At 42.5% G+C, this 20,147-nt stretch overlaps 1 protein-coding gene across 1 annotated transcript in view; it reads left to right on the plus strand.

The window, feature by feature from the left end:
• Positions 1 to 418: 418 nt before the first annotated feature.
• LOC122800469 (hepatitis A virus cellular receptor 1 homolog) overlaps positions 419 to 20,147 on the plus strand; it is a gene marked incomplete in the record, with an annotated part of 335,499 nt that continues 315,770 nt past the window's right edge. Inside the window, 1 exon segment of the mRNA XM_044069913.1 lies at positions 419 to 595. Coding sequence (XP_043925848.1) covers positions 541 to 595 — 55 coding nt within the window.

Genomic DNA, 20,147 nt, shown 5'->3' on the forward strand with positions numbered 1-20,147 from the left:
GTGCTTAGACTTCTTTGAAAAGCAGGACTCAACAGTTAAACTTCAGTGCTCACCTTTGTCTCTATCCTTTCACTTGCAGCTATGATATTCAGTGACGTCTGTTCCTATTTCTTCAGGTTATAACTAGAAACACAATTTTTTTCATCCCTAGGAGAAAATGCACAGAGAAGTCTACATGACTTTTAAAGCACTGAAAAAAACTTGAAAAGTTAAAGTCATTAAACTGAGAAGTTGTATGCGGTTTCAAGAAAGGCATAAATTACAAAAAAATAATACTGCACATTTGGGCTTAGGTACCTTGTTGACCAAGTTAAATTAATGCATTTCTGATTGCTGATTTCTTTTAAATTGTTACCGAGCAGGAAGCATTACAGAGGAGTCATCAGAATGTGGTGCTGCAGGACTTCCTGAAATTTAATAAGACCACGGTGTCACTCGCATCTGCTACAGGACTCTGCAATACGCTTAGGGGTCTAACTTGCACATGCTGATTTCACAGAAAACGTATTTCACCTAGAGCTACTACACCAAAACACTGCAATGGATTATTTGCTTCCCTTTTTTCCTTACTGGTTCCAAGCAGCACTAATTACAGGTCAGTAGCTTCCCTGAAATTGTGTTCAAATGAGTCATAGCAAAATCCATGTAAGTATTTTTTTCTAATATGTGTGTGTGTGTGTGTGTGTGTGTGTGTGTGTGTGTGTGTGTGTGTGTGTGTGTTTTATAACAGTTCAAGTACTGCTAATATAATAAATTGTCTGGAATCTGAACTTGTTACTTATTCAGAATTTTTATTTAATGAGCTTATATTTTGCTGTGTAAACTTGGCACATTAAAAGCATACCATAGTTTCTCCAGGTGTTAGGACTCCTCAAGCATTGAGCTTCAAATGAAAAGAACTCTCATTTCATGAGAAAAATATAAGATACTGTAACTTCCTGCACTTATAATGGCTACTTATCTCTAGGCTAGAAGATCTTGCATTTGGTCATCATTTTCTTTATTAAATCAGATGATGCTATCAGTGTCCTATTATGTGACCATTTGCCTATCTTAACAGCTGCTACATTTCCAAACTGCTTTATATAGCTTACTGGAGTGTAATAAGCATTGACTGTCTTACGTTATGTCTCAATTATATTAAAAAATGAAACACTATTCATTTTATTCAACAGATTAAGCATTTTCAACCCACCAGCTCATACTTTTGCTCACTTCAGAGCCTACTTTTATAAACTAAAAGTCCAAGTAAACTATTATTTGCCCACCTGTGACACAAAACAACTTATTTCTCTTACTTTCACTCTTGAATGTTTAACCTATTGCCTTTTCCAGTAGAGTGCTGGAATTTATCATCACGTCTTTTGTGAGCAAACAGTGCATCTTCTTGATGTGATAACATTCTTTTCTAAATTGTACCAACATTTGCTTCCTTTCTGCAGAATGTTGCATATGCTCATCTGAGCTCTAAAATTTTAAACAACTTCTGATACAAACCTTCAGTATTGTTGTGATCTTCCTGTGAACTGTAAATATCATAAATATTTAGAAATCCACATACACTCTTGAAGGGGGGTTTATGTGACCATCTATAAAGTGAGATAACATCTGTTTTTCTTCAGGCAATGCCTGTTTATGTTCATCTAAGTATTTCCTTAGTCTTTGATGTTGCTTTGATACGTTATTGCTTCCCTTTTCATTTGGTATAGTCTGTATTCTGCGTATCAGAATGTATGTCTGTCTGTCATCAGCAAATTGCATATTTTCCTTTGGTACCTCATGTAGTATGACTTATAATTGCACAAAACACTTCACTTGTAATAACCCTCATGGTTTTTCTTTGATTACCATCATTTCACTTTTGTTGTGTGGGGGGCATAGCTCCCGACTTTGTTTGGGTATATATTGTCTTCTGGAAAGAGTTAGTCATTGGTGTTGTAAGTATGCATGTCTATGGTTTAAAATGTAATGTTATGAAGCTTTCATTGAAATATAATATAAAATCAAACTAGGTGGGGGGCTAATCACCCCGCACCCCCTAACTATATATATTAACTCCAGGATCGCACTGCAGTGGGGAAAAGGGCATATACCTTTTATTTGCCTTACAGTACCTTACACAGTGCCAGTATTCACTTCAGTGAAATGAGATTTGGTGAAATGAGTTTTCAGTAATTTGAGCTTTCAGCGATTTAGTCAGGGTGAATTGCAATTCAGTGAAATGAGCTTTCCGTGAAACAAAGTAGACATATATATATATATATATATATATATATATATATATATATATATATATATATTTATATGGGTCTATGTTGAATGATCGACAATACAAAATATCGAACACATGGTCGAAACCATATGGTCGAATTTTATAATGTCAATCATTCAACAAAACAAAACAAAAAAAACAACCTAAAATAAATATATGCAGGGGGGCAGGCCCCCCTGCACGCCTTACATGGGGGCTGTGCTCCCCACCCCCCCGCTACTTAAATATACCAACTCTGAGATCGCACTACACCGAGGAAAAGGGAAATCTCCCGTTCCGCACTGTATGCCGATCTCCGTGCAGAATTTCAAAGTTTTAAAACTTTGATCATATGGTCTCTGACCATATGCAATTTGAAGTTTTAAGCTTCAGCATTCTGCATGAGACCGATTTATACACATATGCTATCATCTGTGCTTAAATATTTAGTCCGTGTTTTAGTAATGCTACAACACAAAGACATGCTTTAAGTTTATCTAATTTATACACAAACCTTAAGTCTTGTGATCTCACATACCTTGCTAAACATTAGGTAAGCTACATCTACAGGGCGTTTTGGTCTACTACTGATATGAACCTTCTGCTTTGACTCCATGCTGCCTTGAATCTTATGTTTTCCTGGTCACTCCAGAGTTAGGCAACCATCATTTGTATAAGAGTCGTATGTGTATTATTTACACTTGAGTACTGCTGTTAATTTTTTAATTTATTCATTTATGCACTGAGAAAGTGACATGGCTTTCATACCCTTTTTATCCATCTTTCATGCCACAAGGGCAAGAGAAAATTTTGTATACATATGGACAAGTTTAGTGTAGCCAATCTGCCAACATGTATGGTAGGATGTGGAAGAAAATGGATTGCGTAGGTAAAAGACACAAAAACTTAAGGAGAGCATATAGACTTGACTTATAGGTTCATAGGTGGGTACTAGGCTATCTGCCCGAAGGCATTATAAGCCTAACCAGAATGTGTTGGCTTTCGCCACCCCCTTAGATTAGTTCCCTGTGCCTCTGTCCAGCAGAGCCACTGAAGTGATCCCCGAGGTAAACTTTCTGTTGCCCATCCACTCATCAAGATTTCTTTTGAAGAGTGTTAGTGAGGAGCTCTTCCTAATGTAGATTGGGTTCTTGTTCCAAAGCATGGGAAGTCTCTGGGACAGGAATCTATCTCTCCAGCACGTCCTATTTATTGTTGTGGTGAGGTTTAGATCCCTAGAGCATGTGGCTCGAGGGGATAAGGTTTTCTTTAGGTGGAGCATGTCCATCAATTCTGGGTTGGAAATGGCCTTGTCTGTCAGGCAGAGACCACCTCTGAGTAGGCAGTATGCAACCGAGTACAACTGGAGTTTCTTCAGTTGAGCTGCATAGGGCATTTGTTTGAGGCCATTGATCCTCTTGGTAAAGTACTTCTGTGGTCTTTCCAGCTGTTGCAGGTGTCTTGTAAGGTACATCCCAAATGGGGCGTTGTACTCTAAGATGGGTCTGATGAGTGATGAGTAGAGGGACACAATGACCTCTTTTGATCTGGATGTGAACCCTTTTGTGATTAGGTGGGCCACGTAGAAGGATTTTCTAACCACTTTGGCAATGTGATTATCAAATGTGAGATTACTATCTACTTGGGTCCCCAGATCCCTTATTACATCTTCCGTAATTAGGGGACTACTACCTATGTGGTAGTTTGTGGGTACTTTGTTTTTTCCAAAGGGGATGACTATGCACTTTTTGGCATTTAGCTTGTGGCCATGATTTTGACACCAGGTATCCTTCTAAGTGAGACCCTTTTGGAGGATGTCTGTGTCAGCCAGAGAGTCAATTAAAGCCCCTAGTTTGCAGTCGTCTGTGAACTTGGTCAGCCATAGTCCTTCTGTGCTTGCCTGTACCTCTGAGAAGTATATGCCGAACAGCAGGGTTCCTAGGACTGAGCCCTGGGGAACACCACTTGTAACCGGTTTAGAGACAGACCTAGCTCCCGCAACTCTCACCATGTGGGTTCTGTCCGTGAGCCAGTTGGCAACCCATCTTGTGACGTAGGGGTTTGTGTTCAGGCTGGTGAGCTTGTCTATAATACCAGAATGGGACTTATGCCATGACCTAAGGTTAGACTTGAACCTCAGACTCAAACGTTGTAAGGCACTGATTTTAATCACTCAGTCACTGTGTTACAAATAATGGTAAAGCCTGAGTAGTCTGTCAGGAGCACAGGTGAGTGTATATATCAGGTTTTCTATAGCCAGATCATTCCTTCTTGCTATTATACCATGGCTCAACTTTTTAAAGAAAGTTTTCTAGATGTGTAATGTTTACTGCATACATTTTAGGGAAGAATGCTTCTTAAAAACAGTCACTCCATTTTTGTAAGTTGTCTTTATTTAGATTTGAGATTTGTTAAAACTATTTGCTTTGTATTTTTTAATTTTGATTGTTTCTTTTTTCTTTTTTCTTTTTTCATTTTTATTTTTTTAGAGTCAGCAGTGTGAGTGAGTTGTAAACTGCAGTGTCATGTTGGTATTTTCACTTAATAATGTTTAAACATTTTTAAATTTCATTTCTTTTTTCACAACTCTTAATTGAAATATGTCTGAAGAAACAGTGCATTAATAGGTTCATAGGTTCATAGGTTCATAGGTATGTACTAGGCTAATTGCCCTGGAGCCTTTGCAAGCCTAGCCCATAGGATTACCCTGGCATCGTGCCACCCGACCTTAGTTCCCAATGCCTCTGTCAAGTAAAGCCACTGGAGTGATCCCTGTGGTGAATTTTCTACTTCCCATCCACTCATCAAGATTTCTCTTGAAGAGGGCCAGTGAGATGCTCTGCTTGACATGTATGGGAAGTCTATTCCATAGCATGGACAGTCTCTGGGTTATGAACCTGTCCCTCCAGCATGTTCTGTTGATTGTGGTAATGAGGTTGAGGTCTCTGGAGCATATGGTGCAGAGGGTTTGGGATTTCTTTAGATGCAGCATTTTTAACAGAGCTGGGTCAGATATGGCTTTATAAGTCAAGCAGAGATCGTCTCCAAGTAGGTGATATTAGACAGAGAATAGCTGGAGTTTTTTTAGTCTGTCCATATAGACAAATGTTTAAGACATAGGATCCTCTTTGTGAGGTACATTTGTGGCCTCTCCAGTTGTTGCAGGTGTTTAGTGAGGTACATGCCAAATGGGGCATTGTACTCAATGATTGGCCTAATGAGGGAAGAGTAGAGGGAAACAATGACCTGTTCTTCTTGGATGCAAAACCCTTAGTAATGAAATCTGCCACACAGAAGGACTTTCTAACCACAGTGGAAATCTGGTGGTCAAAAGAGAGGTTGCTGTCAGCCTGTGTTCCCAGATCTCTTATAATGCCTTCTGTGTTCAGTGAATTACCATCGATGTGGTAATTCTTGTGAACCAGGTTTTTCCCAGAGGGAATGACGATACATTTTTTGGCATTGAGCTTAAGGCCATGGTTCTAACACCAGTCGTTGGTCTCAGTGAGGCCTTTCTGTAGGATGTCAACATCACTTGGGGAATAAATAATAGCTCCCAACTTGCAATCGTCTGCAAACTTTGTCAGCCAGAGTCCCTTCGTGTTGGCCTGGACTTCAGAGAAGTAGATACCAAACAGGAGAGGACCCAGGACCGAACCCTGTGGGACTCCACTTGTGACTGGGTGGCAGTCTGGCTTGGAGTTAGCTACTTTCACACTGTGGGTTCTACCTGTGAGCCAGTTTGCAACCCACCTAGTGATATAGGGGTTGATGCCTAGCTTAGTGAGTTTTTCTATGATTCCTGAGTGGGGAATGGTATCAAAGGCCTTGGCCATATCAAGGTAGGCTGTATGAACCACCTTACCATCACAATAGTAAGATGGGCCACATCACAGACAGAAGTAAGAAGTGAGAAGGAAATGTCAGGTAAAGCCCTAACATATTTGATTAAAGCTTTTTTAAAGACATGGTGATTTCACTATCCTTCCTGCATTGTCATGGTTCACTTACTGTGCTTTTGGATTTTGTTGCCGATTTGTGTTATAAGTGAACCATTTATTCAGTCTGCTGCTGTTTGTGTGTGGTTAATGGAAATCTGTTGCTATGCAGACAGGTAACAGACAAAAAAAATACCCCTTTAAATGGTATAAACAGTAACTATCTTTTTGACATTTCTTTCTCACTTCTTACTTCTGTCTGTGATGTGGTCTTACTATTGTGATGTTTTATACCTTACAATTCAGAAAGGTTTACTATAAGCAGTATGTCCTACCACAAGTGGCTATCCCCTTTCAGTAGCCTTTGTGAGTCAGATACAGGCCCACTGCAGTGATTTTCCACATTTGGAAAACTTATCACATAGACAGCCCTCTTGGCCCCACAATAGAATAATGAGATATTCTAGAAGAAAGGCTAATCCTAATTAGCCATGTTCTCTGGTAAGTGATTTACACGAATAAGCAACTCACAGAATTGCTCGTCTATGTAAGTTAGTATAGCTGGTCATGTTAATTAACTCAGCCAAAATATGGAGGTCACCCATTTAAGTCAATGGGAGAGACCAGGCTACAGGCAAATGTAGTGAAGTTCAGTGGAGAGGTACCTGGGTGTGTGTGTGTGTGTGTGTGTGTGTGTGTGTGTGTGTGTGTGTGTGTGTGTGTGTGTGTGTGTATGGTTTTATTAATGAGTAAGTGTGTCTATGAGTTTCATGTTTGGGGGGGGTGGGATGCTGAGTTAATGTCTGTGTGAATGTGTGTAATTTTGTGTGTGCCTGTATATGTGTGCATCTATCAATGTTGTTATGTGTGTAGGGGAGTTAATGAGGAGAGTTGCCTATGCCAATGCAGTGGAAAGACCACATGTGGTAATTATTGTCAAACTGCTTTTTATCACAGGCAGTAGTTATGGGTGATTCAGAGACATGAAAATTAACTGATAATGAGGCCTTTCTCACTGCAGCTAAACATGTCCCAGTATCACATTTTCTGCATCATGTAAATTGACTTAAGTTGGCTGGGCACTTTATTTGACTATGTAACAATCTTTCTAAATCCTAGAGGTAATCTGTTTTACACTGTTCAATAACTTTTGAGAAGTAATATTTTGGGAACAGTCCCCTCTGACATATTCTGTTGTTTTTAAACGGTTACAGTTTGTACCCATTTTATCAGTACTTGGAAATGTACCCTTTTTATATCTCTCCTATAGGCTATGTCAGAAATGTATGTAAAGATATTGTCAGAATGAAACAGGGATTTTTGCACTTTCCTTCTGTCTGTATAAATTTTACAGATTATTGCTAACATCAGAACAACCCAGCCACTGGGGATGCACAAGCCAGTGCATTTCTTTGTGCCGGTCCCAAGCCCGGATAAATTGGGAGGGTTACGTCAGGAAGGGCATCCGGCGTAAAGCCTCTGCAAAATGACTTATGTGGAGAACATTTCATATTTCCATACCGGATCGGTCGAGACCCGGGTTAACAATGACCGCCACCAGTACTGTTAGCCAACAGGGTGCTGGCAGAAATTGGGCTACTGTGGGCCAAAGGAGAAGAGGAGGGGGAAGGCATGCCCGAAGGCAGGAAGAGAGGAGGAAGGTTAGGAGTGTAGTAGTGAGGGTAGGAACTTTGAATGCTGGCAGTATGACTGGAATAGGGAGAGAGCTAGCTGATATGATGGAGAGAAGGAAGGCTGATATATTGAGCATGCAAGAGACCAGATGGAAGGGACGTAAGGCCAGGTGTATAGGAGGTGGGTTCAAATTGTTCTATCATGGTGTGGATCGCAGGAGAAATGGGGTAGGGGTTATCCTAAAGGAACAGTATGCCAAGAGTGTTTTGCAGGTGAAGAGTGTGTCTGATAGAGTGATGTTTATGAAGCTTGAAATTGATGGTGTAATGATGAATGTTGTTAGTGCATATGCTCCACAAGTTGGGTGTGTGATGGATGAGAAAGAAAAAATTTGGAGTGAGTTGGATGAAGTGGTGGTGAGTGTACCCAAGGGTGAGAGACTAGTGATTGGAGTGGACTTCAATGGGTATATTGGTGAAGTGAAACAGAGGGGATGAGGAAGTGATGGGTAGGTATGTTGTTAAGGAGAGGAATTCAGAAGGTCAGATGATTGTGGATTTTGCAAAAAGGATGGACATGGCTGTGGTGAATACGTATTTTAAGAAGAGTGAGGAGCATAGGGTGACATACAAGATTGGAGGAAGATGCACACAGGTGGATTATATCCTATGTAGGAGGGCCAGTCTGAAGGAGATTGGAGACTGTAAAGTGGTGACAAGGGAAAGTGTAGTTAAGCAGCATAGAATGGTGGTCTGTAGGATGACATTGGTGATCAAGAAGAGGAGGAAGAGTGTGAAAGCAGTGCCAAGGATTAAATGGTGGAAGTTAAAAAAGGGTAATTGTGAGGTGGAGTTCAAGGAAGAAATAAATTCACGCACTGGGAGGCAGTGAAGAGTTACTGAATAGCTAGGTACCTACAGCAGAGCTAGTAAGGGAGACTGCTAGATAGGTGCTTGGTGTGACATCTGAACAGAGGAAGGAGGACAAGGAGACCTGGTGGTGGAATGAGGAAGTATAAAAGAGTATACAGAGGAAGAGGCTGGCGAAGAAGAAGTGGGATTGTCAAAGAGATGAAGAAAGTAGACATGAGTATAAGGAGATGAGGCGCATGGCAAAGAGAGAGGTGGCGAAGGTTAAGGATAAGGCATATGGAGAGTTGTATGAGAGATTGGACACTAAAGAGGGAGAAAAGGACCTGTACCGATTGACTAGACAGAGGGACAGAGCTGGGAAAGATGTGCAGCAGGTAAGGGTGATAAAGGATAGTGTGGGAAACGTACTCACAAGTGAGGAGAGTGTGTTGAGTAGATGGAAAGAGTACTTTGAAGGGCTGATGAATGAAGAGAATGAGAGACAGAGAGAGAAGGTGGGATGATGTGGGGATAGTGAATCAGGAAGTGAAACAGATTAGCAAGGAGGAAGTAAGGACAGCTATGAAGAGGATGAAGAATTGAAAGGCTGTTGGCCCAGACGACATACCAGTGGAAGCATGGAGGTGCTTAGGAGAAATGGCAGTGGAATTTTTAACCAGATTGTTTAATAAAATTTTGGAAAGTCAGAGGATGCCTGAGGAGTGGAGAAAAAGTGTTTTGGTACCTATCTTTAAGAATAAGGGTGATGTGCAGAGCTGCAGTAACTACAGAGGGATAAAATTGATCAGTTTTAAAATCAATTTTAATGTTTTGTTTAATTGATTAATGTCTTGTTCTGATTGGTTACACTGTTATGTGTTAGGTGTGCATACACATATATAATGAGATGTTCTTTTAATGCATTGTTCTCATTCTTGTTTGTATCCACTGAAGAAGGCTCTGTGGAGCTGAAACCGGTTTGGATTTATTGTGTTTCTATAACCCATAGGATTTGTTCCTTGGGTTGAATTAAACAGTTTTTCCATCTTCTCAGCTTGCTGGCTTTGTTTTGTACTTTTGGATTTTATTGCCATGCAGGAGGGTTTCACGAGCATCTGTTCTTCAATTTGGACAGTATGGCTGTATCACATAAAACCCTGGATTGGAGTACACCTATCTCTGGATTGGAGTCCCACCCTAACTATAGAAGGTCACACTGGGCATGCTCCTACACATACAGAATCACATGACATGTTGGAACCCACATCGGAATATATGACTGTATTGTGTATATATGTCAATGCATACAGACAGCTATGTACACCTCAACTGTCCCCCCCCCCCACACACACACACACACACACACACACACACACACACACACACACACACACACACACACACACACACACACACACACACACACACACACACACACACACACACACACACACATCAGACAGGATTACCCTCGGCTAGCTGTAGGTGGCCCATAATGTGATATATCTGCATCTGTTGCATGAGATATGCACACTCACACACACACACACACACACACACACACACACACACACACACACACGGGCAACAGATAACATATGTCAAGCATACACACACATAGATGTGGGGAACTGAGAGACAGACAGTAATACAGAGAAAGACACAGGGGGACACAGACAGAGTGAGTCACACACACTGATACCCTGAATGGCATACAGTGATGTCTTGCTGTGGACAGTAGCATACCAGTTGCAAATAGTTGCATGTGCTAGCATAAACGCTGATCCCAATTGTGTAACAGTACTTAGGTTGAGTTTACAATATCACATCACTTGCCTGTGTGTGTGTGTGTGTGTGTGTGTGTGTGTGTGTGTGTGTGTGTGTGTGTGTGTCTCCATAGGTCCAAGTATTAAGCGACTCTCCCCACTCAGTACACTTCACATTGCCCAATTTCACAAGATCTGCTGCTTTCATTCACCTTAGAAGTACCATTGGACACCAATCACCCCTATAAGCTCTGTAGTGCATGCGATAACTGCGTAACACTATAGTACAAATAACTAGATAGGTAGGGATTTTACTCTCCATGTTGGCAAATGTGTGCATGTATGTGTGTGTGTGTGTGTGTGTGTGTGTGTGTGTGTGTGTGTGTGTGTGTGTGTGTGACAGTAGTGTGAGTGAGGGTGTGAGTGTTTGTTTGTAGGTGAAACAGTTTTAGGCCATTCCCACCCACAACACTTCCCAGTGGCCCTCTTTATCAGTCCTGCTGATGCCATTCCTCTTATTGGCACCTTTGGCCAGTTGTCAGCCCAGTAAGTTCTGTAGTGTGAGTGATAACTGCGTAACACAATAGTACAAATAACTAGCTAGACAGGGGTTCTAATCTCAGATATGGCAAATGAGTGTGTGTGTATGTTTGTAAGAAGTATTTTGATAAGTCTCCCACCCACTACCCTACTTTATCACTCCTGCTGGTGTCATTTCCCTTATTGGCACCTTTGGCCATTTGTCAGCCCAGTAAGCTTTGTAGCATGTGTGATAACTGTGTAATGCAATAGTACAAATAACTAGCTAAACAGGGGCTCTAATATCAGATCTGGCAAATGAGTGCATTTGTAAGAAGAAGTATTTTGATAAGTCTACCACCCACTGCCCTACTTTATCAGCCCTGATAATGTCATTCTCCTTATCAGCACCTTTGGCCAGTTGCCAGCCCCATGAGCTCTGTAGCGCATGTTATGACTGCATAACAATATAGTATAAATAACTAGATAGGCAGGCGTTCTACTATCAGATCTGGAAAATGTGTGTTTGGGTGTATAAGTGTGTGTGAAAGTGTGTATGTTTGTAGGAATAAGTATTTTGATAGGTTTCCCATCCACTTGCCTAATCTAGCAGTCCTGCTGATGTAATTCCCCTTATCAACACCCTTGGCCAGTTGTCAGTCCAGTAATCTCTGTAGTGCATGTATAACTGTGTAACACTATAGTACAAATAACTACATAGGTAGGGGTTCTACTCTCAGATTTGGCAAATGTTTGTGTGTGTGTGAGTGTGTATGTTTGTAGGAAGAAGTATTTTGATAAGTTACCTGCCCACTGGCCTACTTTATCAGTCATGCCGATGTCACTGCCCTTATAGCTTCAAAGGTGTGTACAAGGCTAATTGCCCTGGAGCCATTACAAGCCTAACCCATAGAAGTGCCCTGCCATTGTGCCACCTGACATTAGTTCCCAGTGTCCTATCAAGTAGAGCCACTGGAGTGATCCCTGGGGTGAACTTTCTATTATCCATCCATTCATCAAGCTCTCTCTGGAACTGGGTCATCTAGGTGCTTTGCTTGACATTTATGGGAAGTATATTCCAGGGCATGTGCAGTCTCTGGGTGAGGAACCTATACCTCCAGCATGTTGTGTTGATTGTTTTAATAAGGTCCAGGTCCCTGCAGTGTGTGGTGCAGAGATATTGGGATGTCTTTAGATGTAGGATTTGTAAAAGAGCTGGGTCAGACATGGCTTTGCAAGTCAAGCAGACATTGCCTCTAAGTAGGTGATATGAGACAGAGAATAACTGGTGTCTTTTGAGTCTGTCTGTGTAGGGCATGTGTTTAATGCCTAGAATCCTCACTCTGAGGTACTTCTGTGGCCTCTCCAGCTGTTGCAGGTGTCTAGTGAGGTACATGCCAAATGGGCCATTATCCTTGATGATTGGTCTAATGAGGGAAGATTACACAGAGATGCTGACCTCTTTCTTCCTGGATGCAAAACCCTTGATAATGAGATGTGCCACATAGAATGATTTCCTGACCACAGTGGCAATGCGGTGGTTAAAGGAAAGGTTGCTTTCACCCTGTGTCCCCAGATCTCTTATAATGCCTACAGTGTTCAGTGGGCTCCCATTGATGTGGTACTTAGTGAGAACTGAGATTTTACCAAAGGGGCTGATGATGCATTTTGTGGTGTTAAGCTTCAGGCTATGGTTTCCACACCAGTCAGTGGTCTCAGTGAGGCCTTTCTGTAGGATGTCTGCCTCACTTGTGGAGTTAATGATGGCCCCTAGCTTGCAGTTGCCTGTGAATTTGGTCAGCCAGAGTCCCTTTGTGTTAGCCTGGACTCCTGAGAAGTAGATGCTGAACAGGATAGTACCCAGGTCTGATCCCTGTGGGACTCCATTTGTGACTGGCTGGCAGTCTGACTTGCAGCTCACTTTCACACTGTGTGTTCTGTCAGCCAATTTGCAACCCCCCCTAGTGATATAGGAGTTGATGCCTAGTTTGGTGGGTTCATCCATAATTCCTGACTGAGGAATGGTATCAAGAGCCTTGGCCAGATTGATGTAGACTGCTTGCAGTGCCTTACTGTCATACACAGCCCTGGTAACTGACTCAAAGAAGTCAACCAGGTTGAGCAGGCATGATCTCCCTTTCACAAAGCCAAACTGTGTGGGGTACAGAGTTAGGAGATTACCTATATGTTTGTCAATCACATCCCTGATGATGCACTCCATAGCTTTACATATCAGACATGTCAGGCTACTGGACTAATAATTCCCAGGGTCTATAGTTGCCACCCCTTTATGGAGAGGGATGACTGTAGCTGTGCATCATTTGGGAGGGACAAAGCTTGAGGTGAGGCTGTGACTGAACAGGATACAAAGATGTGGTGCCAGGTATCTTTGTATTTCATGTAAAACACAGCCAGGGATAATTTGTGGTCCCATGGAAGCTGTATTCTTGCCCGTGGACAATGCAGGTGTAATCTGTGTGGCAGTAATCCTGGGTGCCTGGAATTCTTCTGGCATTCTGATTGTTCCTCTGGGGGGGGGAGGTAAAGCTGGCTCTGAATGTGTTGGTAAGAATGTTGGCAGTATCTGTTGGCTCAGTATAGAAGGTAGCATTGTGCAGTAACTCAGAGCACTTTTGGGTATTGGCTTGGAGGTTCTTGATATAAGTATCAAAGGATATGTGATTGTTGCTAGTGTCTGCTGCAATTCTGTCATCATAAGCAGCTTTAGATTATTTTATGAGGGATCTCAAGTTGTTGTTGAAGCTAATAAGGGAGTTCTACAACTCTTGGGACTCCACTTTTTTCTGCCACAGTTTTTTCCTTCTGTTGTACAATTCATTAATGGCAGGGGACCACCAGATTGGCCTCCAGTGTTTGGAGGAGAGTGTCATGGTTCTGTTGGGTATGGTTAGTTCCATGCATGGATGTACATGTTTGTACAGTGCATTTCTGTATGATTTGGTAGTCATGCAGGTATTTTCCATTTGCATAGGTGCTGTGAATTAGCCATCTCTGTTCTCATTAGTCCAAAGTCAACTTTGGAGTAGTTTTTCAAGGGGGTGTGGGTGAGATGTGGATTTCCATGGTGATTACTCTATGTTGGATCAAACCAGGTAGTGATTGACTACTGTTGTCAAGCAATGGTCCCATATGTTAGTAATCAACACAAGTCAAGGATGTTGCTTCCTCTACTGGGTGTCAGAATGAGCCGATCCAGGGTATTGGAACTGATGAATTCCAGGAAGTGTTGGGCCAGTGTATTGATGCTTGAATATCTGTCCCAGTTGATGGAGGAGTAGTTGAACTCTCCTAGTATGAGACTGTTGGGTTGGACCTTGATAGATACCAGGGTGTTGAGGAATGTCGATTGAGAGTCTAGGGACATGGATGCAGACCAATAGCAGACTATGACCTGGATTGCACTATTACCCATTATCAGTTGTACCTGAAGTATCTCATATGTATTATGCTGGAATACTACTCTGGATGTATGCATATCCATTATTAATATGGAGACACCACTGCCGTTGTAGCTGTGGTCCATGTTTTGAGGCTGACATGTGGGAATGAGTTATAGGCTGGCAGTGCAGGGGTGCTGTCTGCTGCTGTAAACCAGGTCTCCATTACAGCACAAATGTCAATGTTCTCCATTTTGAGGAGTGATTCAAGTGGCTGCATCTCGAGATGTAGCTGTCTAGTGAAGAGTAGCATGACCCTCAGATTGCATATATGTATAGCTTCACAAAGCTGAAAAACCAACAGACCATGACTAAAGGGCACAGTGCGAGCTTGTAGGAATCCTTCTCAATAAATTACGGTTAACAGTCAAATAAAATTATTGGAGTCGAAAAAAACTACTCCAATAACTTTATTTGGCTGTTAACTAATTTATTGACAAGGATTCTTACAAGCTCGCACTGTGTGCTATATATGTATAGCTGTTACAGTGGTAATTTGATTTGGAACACTGACTAAAAAGGCGCTATAGGGGTGGCAAGACACTTAGCCAGTACCTGAAAACCCAGGGATGACAGATGCAGGCCATCTCTGGAAAGTCTTCGCAGTCTGTCAATCATGTCGTCCCAAGCAGACAGATACTGGATCCCATGAGAGTGACACCAGACACTTAAACCAATTGTTGAAGTCAATCATTTGTTGTTTGTACTGCAGTATCATTCTGGGTGACAGTAATATACTGCTCAGGGCTACTGTCATACCTGCCTGACCCACATAATCTGAGAGCTCCACCATGTCTCTTTTCATATAGTCCATGGAATTGCATCTCAGGTCATTCACACACACATGGACAATGACAGAGTGATATTTGTAGTTGTTGTGGAGTGACCTGACTGGGTGGGTTATGTGTTGGATTTTGGCACCTGATAGACAGCTGACTGTTACCTCCTCCATGTTCAACCTAGTGAGTGGGACATCTGTGTGCCTCACTATTGAGTCACATATGATTACTGTATCAGGCAAGGTGGTTAGCCTTTGGGGCTTAGGTTGAGGGGAACAATGTGTAGGTGAGATATATGTCCTGTGGTTTGTGCTGTGTTGTGGTGGTAAAGTGGGTGTCTGTCTTGATGGTCTCTGCTGTTTGGGTAAATGTCTATTGAGTGCCTCTTTGAAGGTGGGTATGTGGTTATTGTTTGTATGTCAAAGCTGTCATAGTGGGTGTTCTGGAGGGGTATGTGTTCCATGTGGTGTGTTGCAGGTGTTGACTCTTCTACTCTTGACCAGCTAGTCCCAGTCTTCACTGGAGACTGCACATCTTCCAATTCGATGATATAGGGGTATCTCTCACAAGTCCGAGTGTTGGATCTTTAGGGGAGAGGGTTGTCTGTGTACACGAGGCAGCTGCAACACTGCCTCAGAATGCCCACATGCACCAGGTTAATGGGACAAAGCACAGAGAACTGCACTTTAATCATGCCAGGAGGGGTGGCCATAACAACTAAATACTAGAGCTAATTCTGTGAGGAGCGATGACTGCTGATGGCTGTCAGGTGTGCTGGAATAATTGATAAAAACACCTGTTGAAGTGAAAGCTATTAGACTATTTGAAGTGCAGGAGAGAAAGAACTAACAAGGTCTAAGGGAAAAACTGAAGGCAGACTTTCTGGCACCTGCAACAGTTTACCTCAACTGTGCAGTTATCAGCACCTTTGGCCAGTTGTCAGCCCAGTAAGCTTTGTAGCACATGCAATAACTGCTTAACACTGTAATACATATAACTAGATAGGAAGGGGTTTTAATCTCAATATGGGCAAGTGTTTGTGTTGGAATCATATACTGTGTGTGTTATACCATTTTGAGTTGTGTAACAGCCTGTAAACTTCCCATCACCCCTACTTTACTCGGCCTGCTAATGTCATTCACTTTAGAAGTACCTTGGGACATAATAAAATCATGTAAGCTCTGTGGCACACCTGATAACTGTGTAACACTATGGTAAACATAACTAGATAGGTAGGGCTTCTAATCTCACTGCTGGCAACTATTTGTGGGAGAATCATCTACTGTGTGTGTTATACTATTTTAAGTTGTGTATCACCCTGTAAACTTCCCATCACCCTACTTTACTAGGTCTGCTGATGTCATTCACCTTAGAAGTACCTTGGGATGAGATTAAATCATGTAGGCTCCATGGCATGTTTGATAACTGTGCAACACTATAGTAGAAGTAACTAGATAGATAGGGGTTCTAATCTCACTACTGGCAACTCTGTGTGTGTGTGTGTGTGTGTGTGTGTGTGTGTGTGTGTGTGTGTGTGTGTGTGTGTGTGTGTGTGTGTGTGGGAGAATCATATAGTGTGTGTGTGTTACACCATTTTAAGTTGTGTACCACCTTGTCAACTTCCCATCACCCTACTTTACCAGGCCTGCTGATGTCATTCACCTTAGAAGTACCTTGGGAATAAGTGAAATCATGTAGGCTTTGTGGTACATCTGATAACTGCTTAACACTGTAATAAAAATAACTAGATAGGTAGTAGTTCTAAACTCACAACTGGCAAGTGTTGGTGGGAGACTCATATATGGTGTGTGTTATACCATTTTTGAGTTGCATACCACCCTGTAAACTTCCCATAACCCTACTTTACTATGCCTGCTGATTTCATTTACCTTAGAAGTACCTTGAAAGTAGGTGAAATCATGTAAGCTCTGTGTCGCGTCTGATAACTGTGTAACACTATAACAGAAATAATTGGATAGATAGGGATTCTAATCTCAATACTGGCAAGTGTGTGTCTTTGGTGAAGATCATATTCTGTTTGGCTGATACCATTTTGATTTGTATACCATCCACACCTGTTTACCACCTCCCAATGGTATTACTTTATATAGCGTGGTAACGGCATCTGTCTCACATGCAGCATGTTAAAACATTGTGCACACTATACAAGTTCTCTGTACAGATGTCTATGGAATATCCAGATGTTTGCAACTTATATGTGGTCTGTGTCTCTTAACAATGCCCATGTATGTGATATCATTGCCAAATTGGCCACAGTGAGTGTAGTGACATACATGCCATCATCAGGCATCATACCTGACTGAAACATCATGCTGATACAACGTCTGCTACACTATCACTTGTCCAGGCTTGTAGGAGCAATACATGACTCTACATCCTATTTCTGGTGGGTTATCTCACCATCCATGAAGGCATTCAGAACATTACATGTTGTAAGAGGTAATGTGTTATGCCCCATGCATGCAATGTATGTGGGGCATGTCATGTGTATGTAGTAGTACAGTACATCAAGATGGAAATGTAGGTTAACTAATCTGTCTATTGCCAACTGTGTTCATGTTACTGCATGCACATCCCCTGTGGCAGTCCTTATGTATGTATGCAATGGATATACCATTTTGTTTCCCTGTTCCACCCAGTGAACTCAAGAATACATACCACAAACCTGTCATACACAGTGTCATGCATGCCCTCATCAACTGCATTGGGGTTGAGTGTATGGAAAAGAAATGGCAGGTGAACAGGTGCTGACAGGTGAATCTGTTGCAGTTAATGTAATGGCTACACTTGTAAGGGACTTGTAGACAGTACTGTAGTAACCTGTTCTGTATGTATGAGCCTGTGGTACTACACAACACTGAGGTGACATATCTGAAGGTCACCTGTCTGTGGCTAGGGGTATATATGCAAGTTCACACTGTATGACAACAGTGTCCCTTGCACACTGTTGCATGCATACACACCTGGTACATGTACATATAAAGTTGTACCTTGCCTATGACATGATTGGTGTATTCCCACTCTGCCATATTCCCTCTTGGGAATGTCTGCAGGTACACAGCCTGCAGATACACAGACAACTGGAACACAAACATAATAGAGCATGTCAGACTACATTCTGTCAGTGGTACTCACAGCAATAATGCATCCTGGCTAATAAGGTACGTACACCTGTATGTGTTCCCATAACAAATGCAACAAGACAGCACCTTACATAGTATTACATAGCTACACTGTACTATATTCACACTGTGCATCAGAATCATATTAGTGTGCTCCTGCATCAATGATATGGATGACAGGAATGTGGTACAAGTATCATCAAATGCACAGGGTGTGGTGTGGGTTTGCCAGAGGCCTAGGCTGGGCCATGCAGTTGACATCATGTCTGTGTGCTTGGGGGTATCCAATAGATGGGCTGTGCAGAGGTGCTGTGTGTGTCTGAAGGTGACCTGCCTTTGATACAGATATGTGTCTGTATGTATGCACACAATCACTCCATGTAGCTGCCCTTCACAGGCATACATTGGACAGCTGTAGTCCATACATGGCAGGATGTCCAGTTCACCATCACCAGCCACAGACATGGGAACTTGTCCTGCCAGGGGTATCATTGGCACCACCAAGCCCAAGACCAGATGCAGTACTGCTTCCTGATGGTGACTGCTGTATGCTGGATCCATGCCCCTGACGGGACCAGACAGGACCATGTGCCCATGGCTTGCTCCGGTGTGATGTGGACAGCAATCCCCTTCAGTAGTGTTGGCGTCACTGCCACTATGGGAGTCTGAAGGTGCATGGCCCCGTAGACTCTCAGCTGTTGTTGGTGCTGAACTACATCCATGTGGCCAATGCCCATCTCCCACCACACACTGTAGCACAGACATGCAATGGATGAGGATTGCTAAGGTTTCACCCCACAGTCTATTCATGACCTCAAGTCTTTTGAAGTGTGGCCTCAACAAAGTCAAGTATGTTACCACATAAATCAGGAAAAGTTGCATCCACCACCCTGAGTATTTGTCTGGTGTGGTGCTCACTACATGCCTGAGGATGGGGAAGGGTTTCAGTCTTCAACATGAAAAAGACCCAAAGCATACATCCAAAGCTATGCACCTGGTGATGCCTGCTGTGGCACGTGTGACAGCGGATTGATGAGCAGCAGTCCTCCTTTGAGCACCCATGTCCATCTGCCTGTGTGTGACCTTGCCTGCACTCTTTGACCAGTTTCTACACTCACACCTGCCATAGTCACAACACTAGCCTGTTCAATGCTACCACCTGCCAACTGTCCATCATATGTTGCCACTGGTGACAGGGTATGTGTGGGCATTGTCACTGTGTGCAGGGATGGTGTGGACAAGAGTGGAATACCACCCAATGGCACAGATTCAGCCCCTGACAACCCCACCTATACCTCAGTATTTATATAATCATTGCCAGAGTCTGCAGAGATAATGAAATCAGTTTCCAAGTGGGGGTGACCCCAAACCCTATTGCCACCTGTGAGGGAATACAGCATATGTACAATAATACCTGAATCTTTAAGTTGGCTGGTACACACATGCATATACACACACACACACACACACACACACACACACACACACACACACACACACACACACACACACACACACACACACTCTTACATGTGAGGTGGCACAAATCTGTTACACAGACCACACATTACCGAAATGGTGACATGCATGACAGATGGTCCTCAACATCATGCATTGCAGCCAGTTTTACTACATGTAACTAACAATATAGAGCTCTGGGATACGTGATTAGTGTTAGTAGGTGACGGCCCATCCCCAACACAGACTGCATCCATATACATATTCTTGCTGTCAAATGTATAGCAGTGGCAAGTACTACAGAACATACCTCACAACTGTACAGATCCTCGCAGGATGTGTAGATGTC

This window comes from Protopterus annectens, chromosome 4.part0 (assembly GCF_019279795.1).
Source record: "Protopterus annectens isolate FY-2018-M chromosome 4.part0, PAN1.0, whole genome shotgun sequence".
In the NCBI taxonomy this organism is placed as follows: Eukaryota; Metazoa; Chordata; order Ceratodontiformes; family Protopteridae; genus Protopterus; species Protopterus annectens.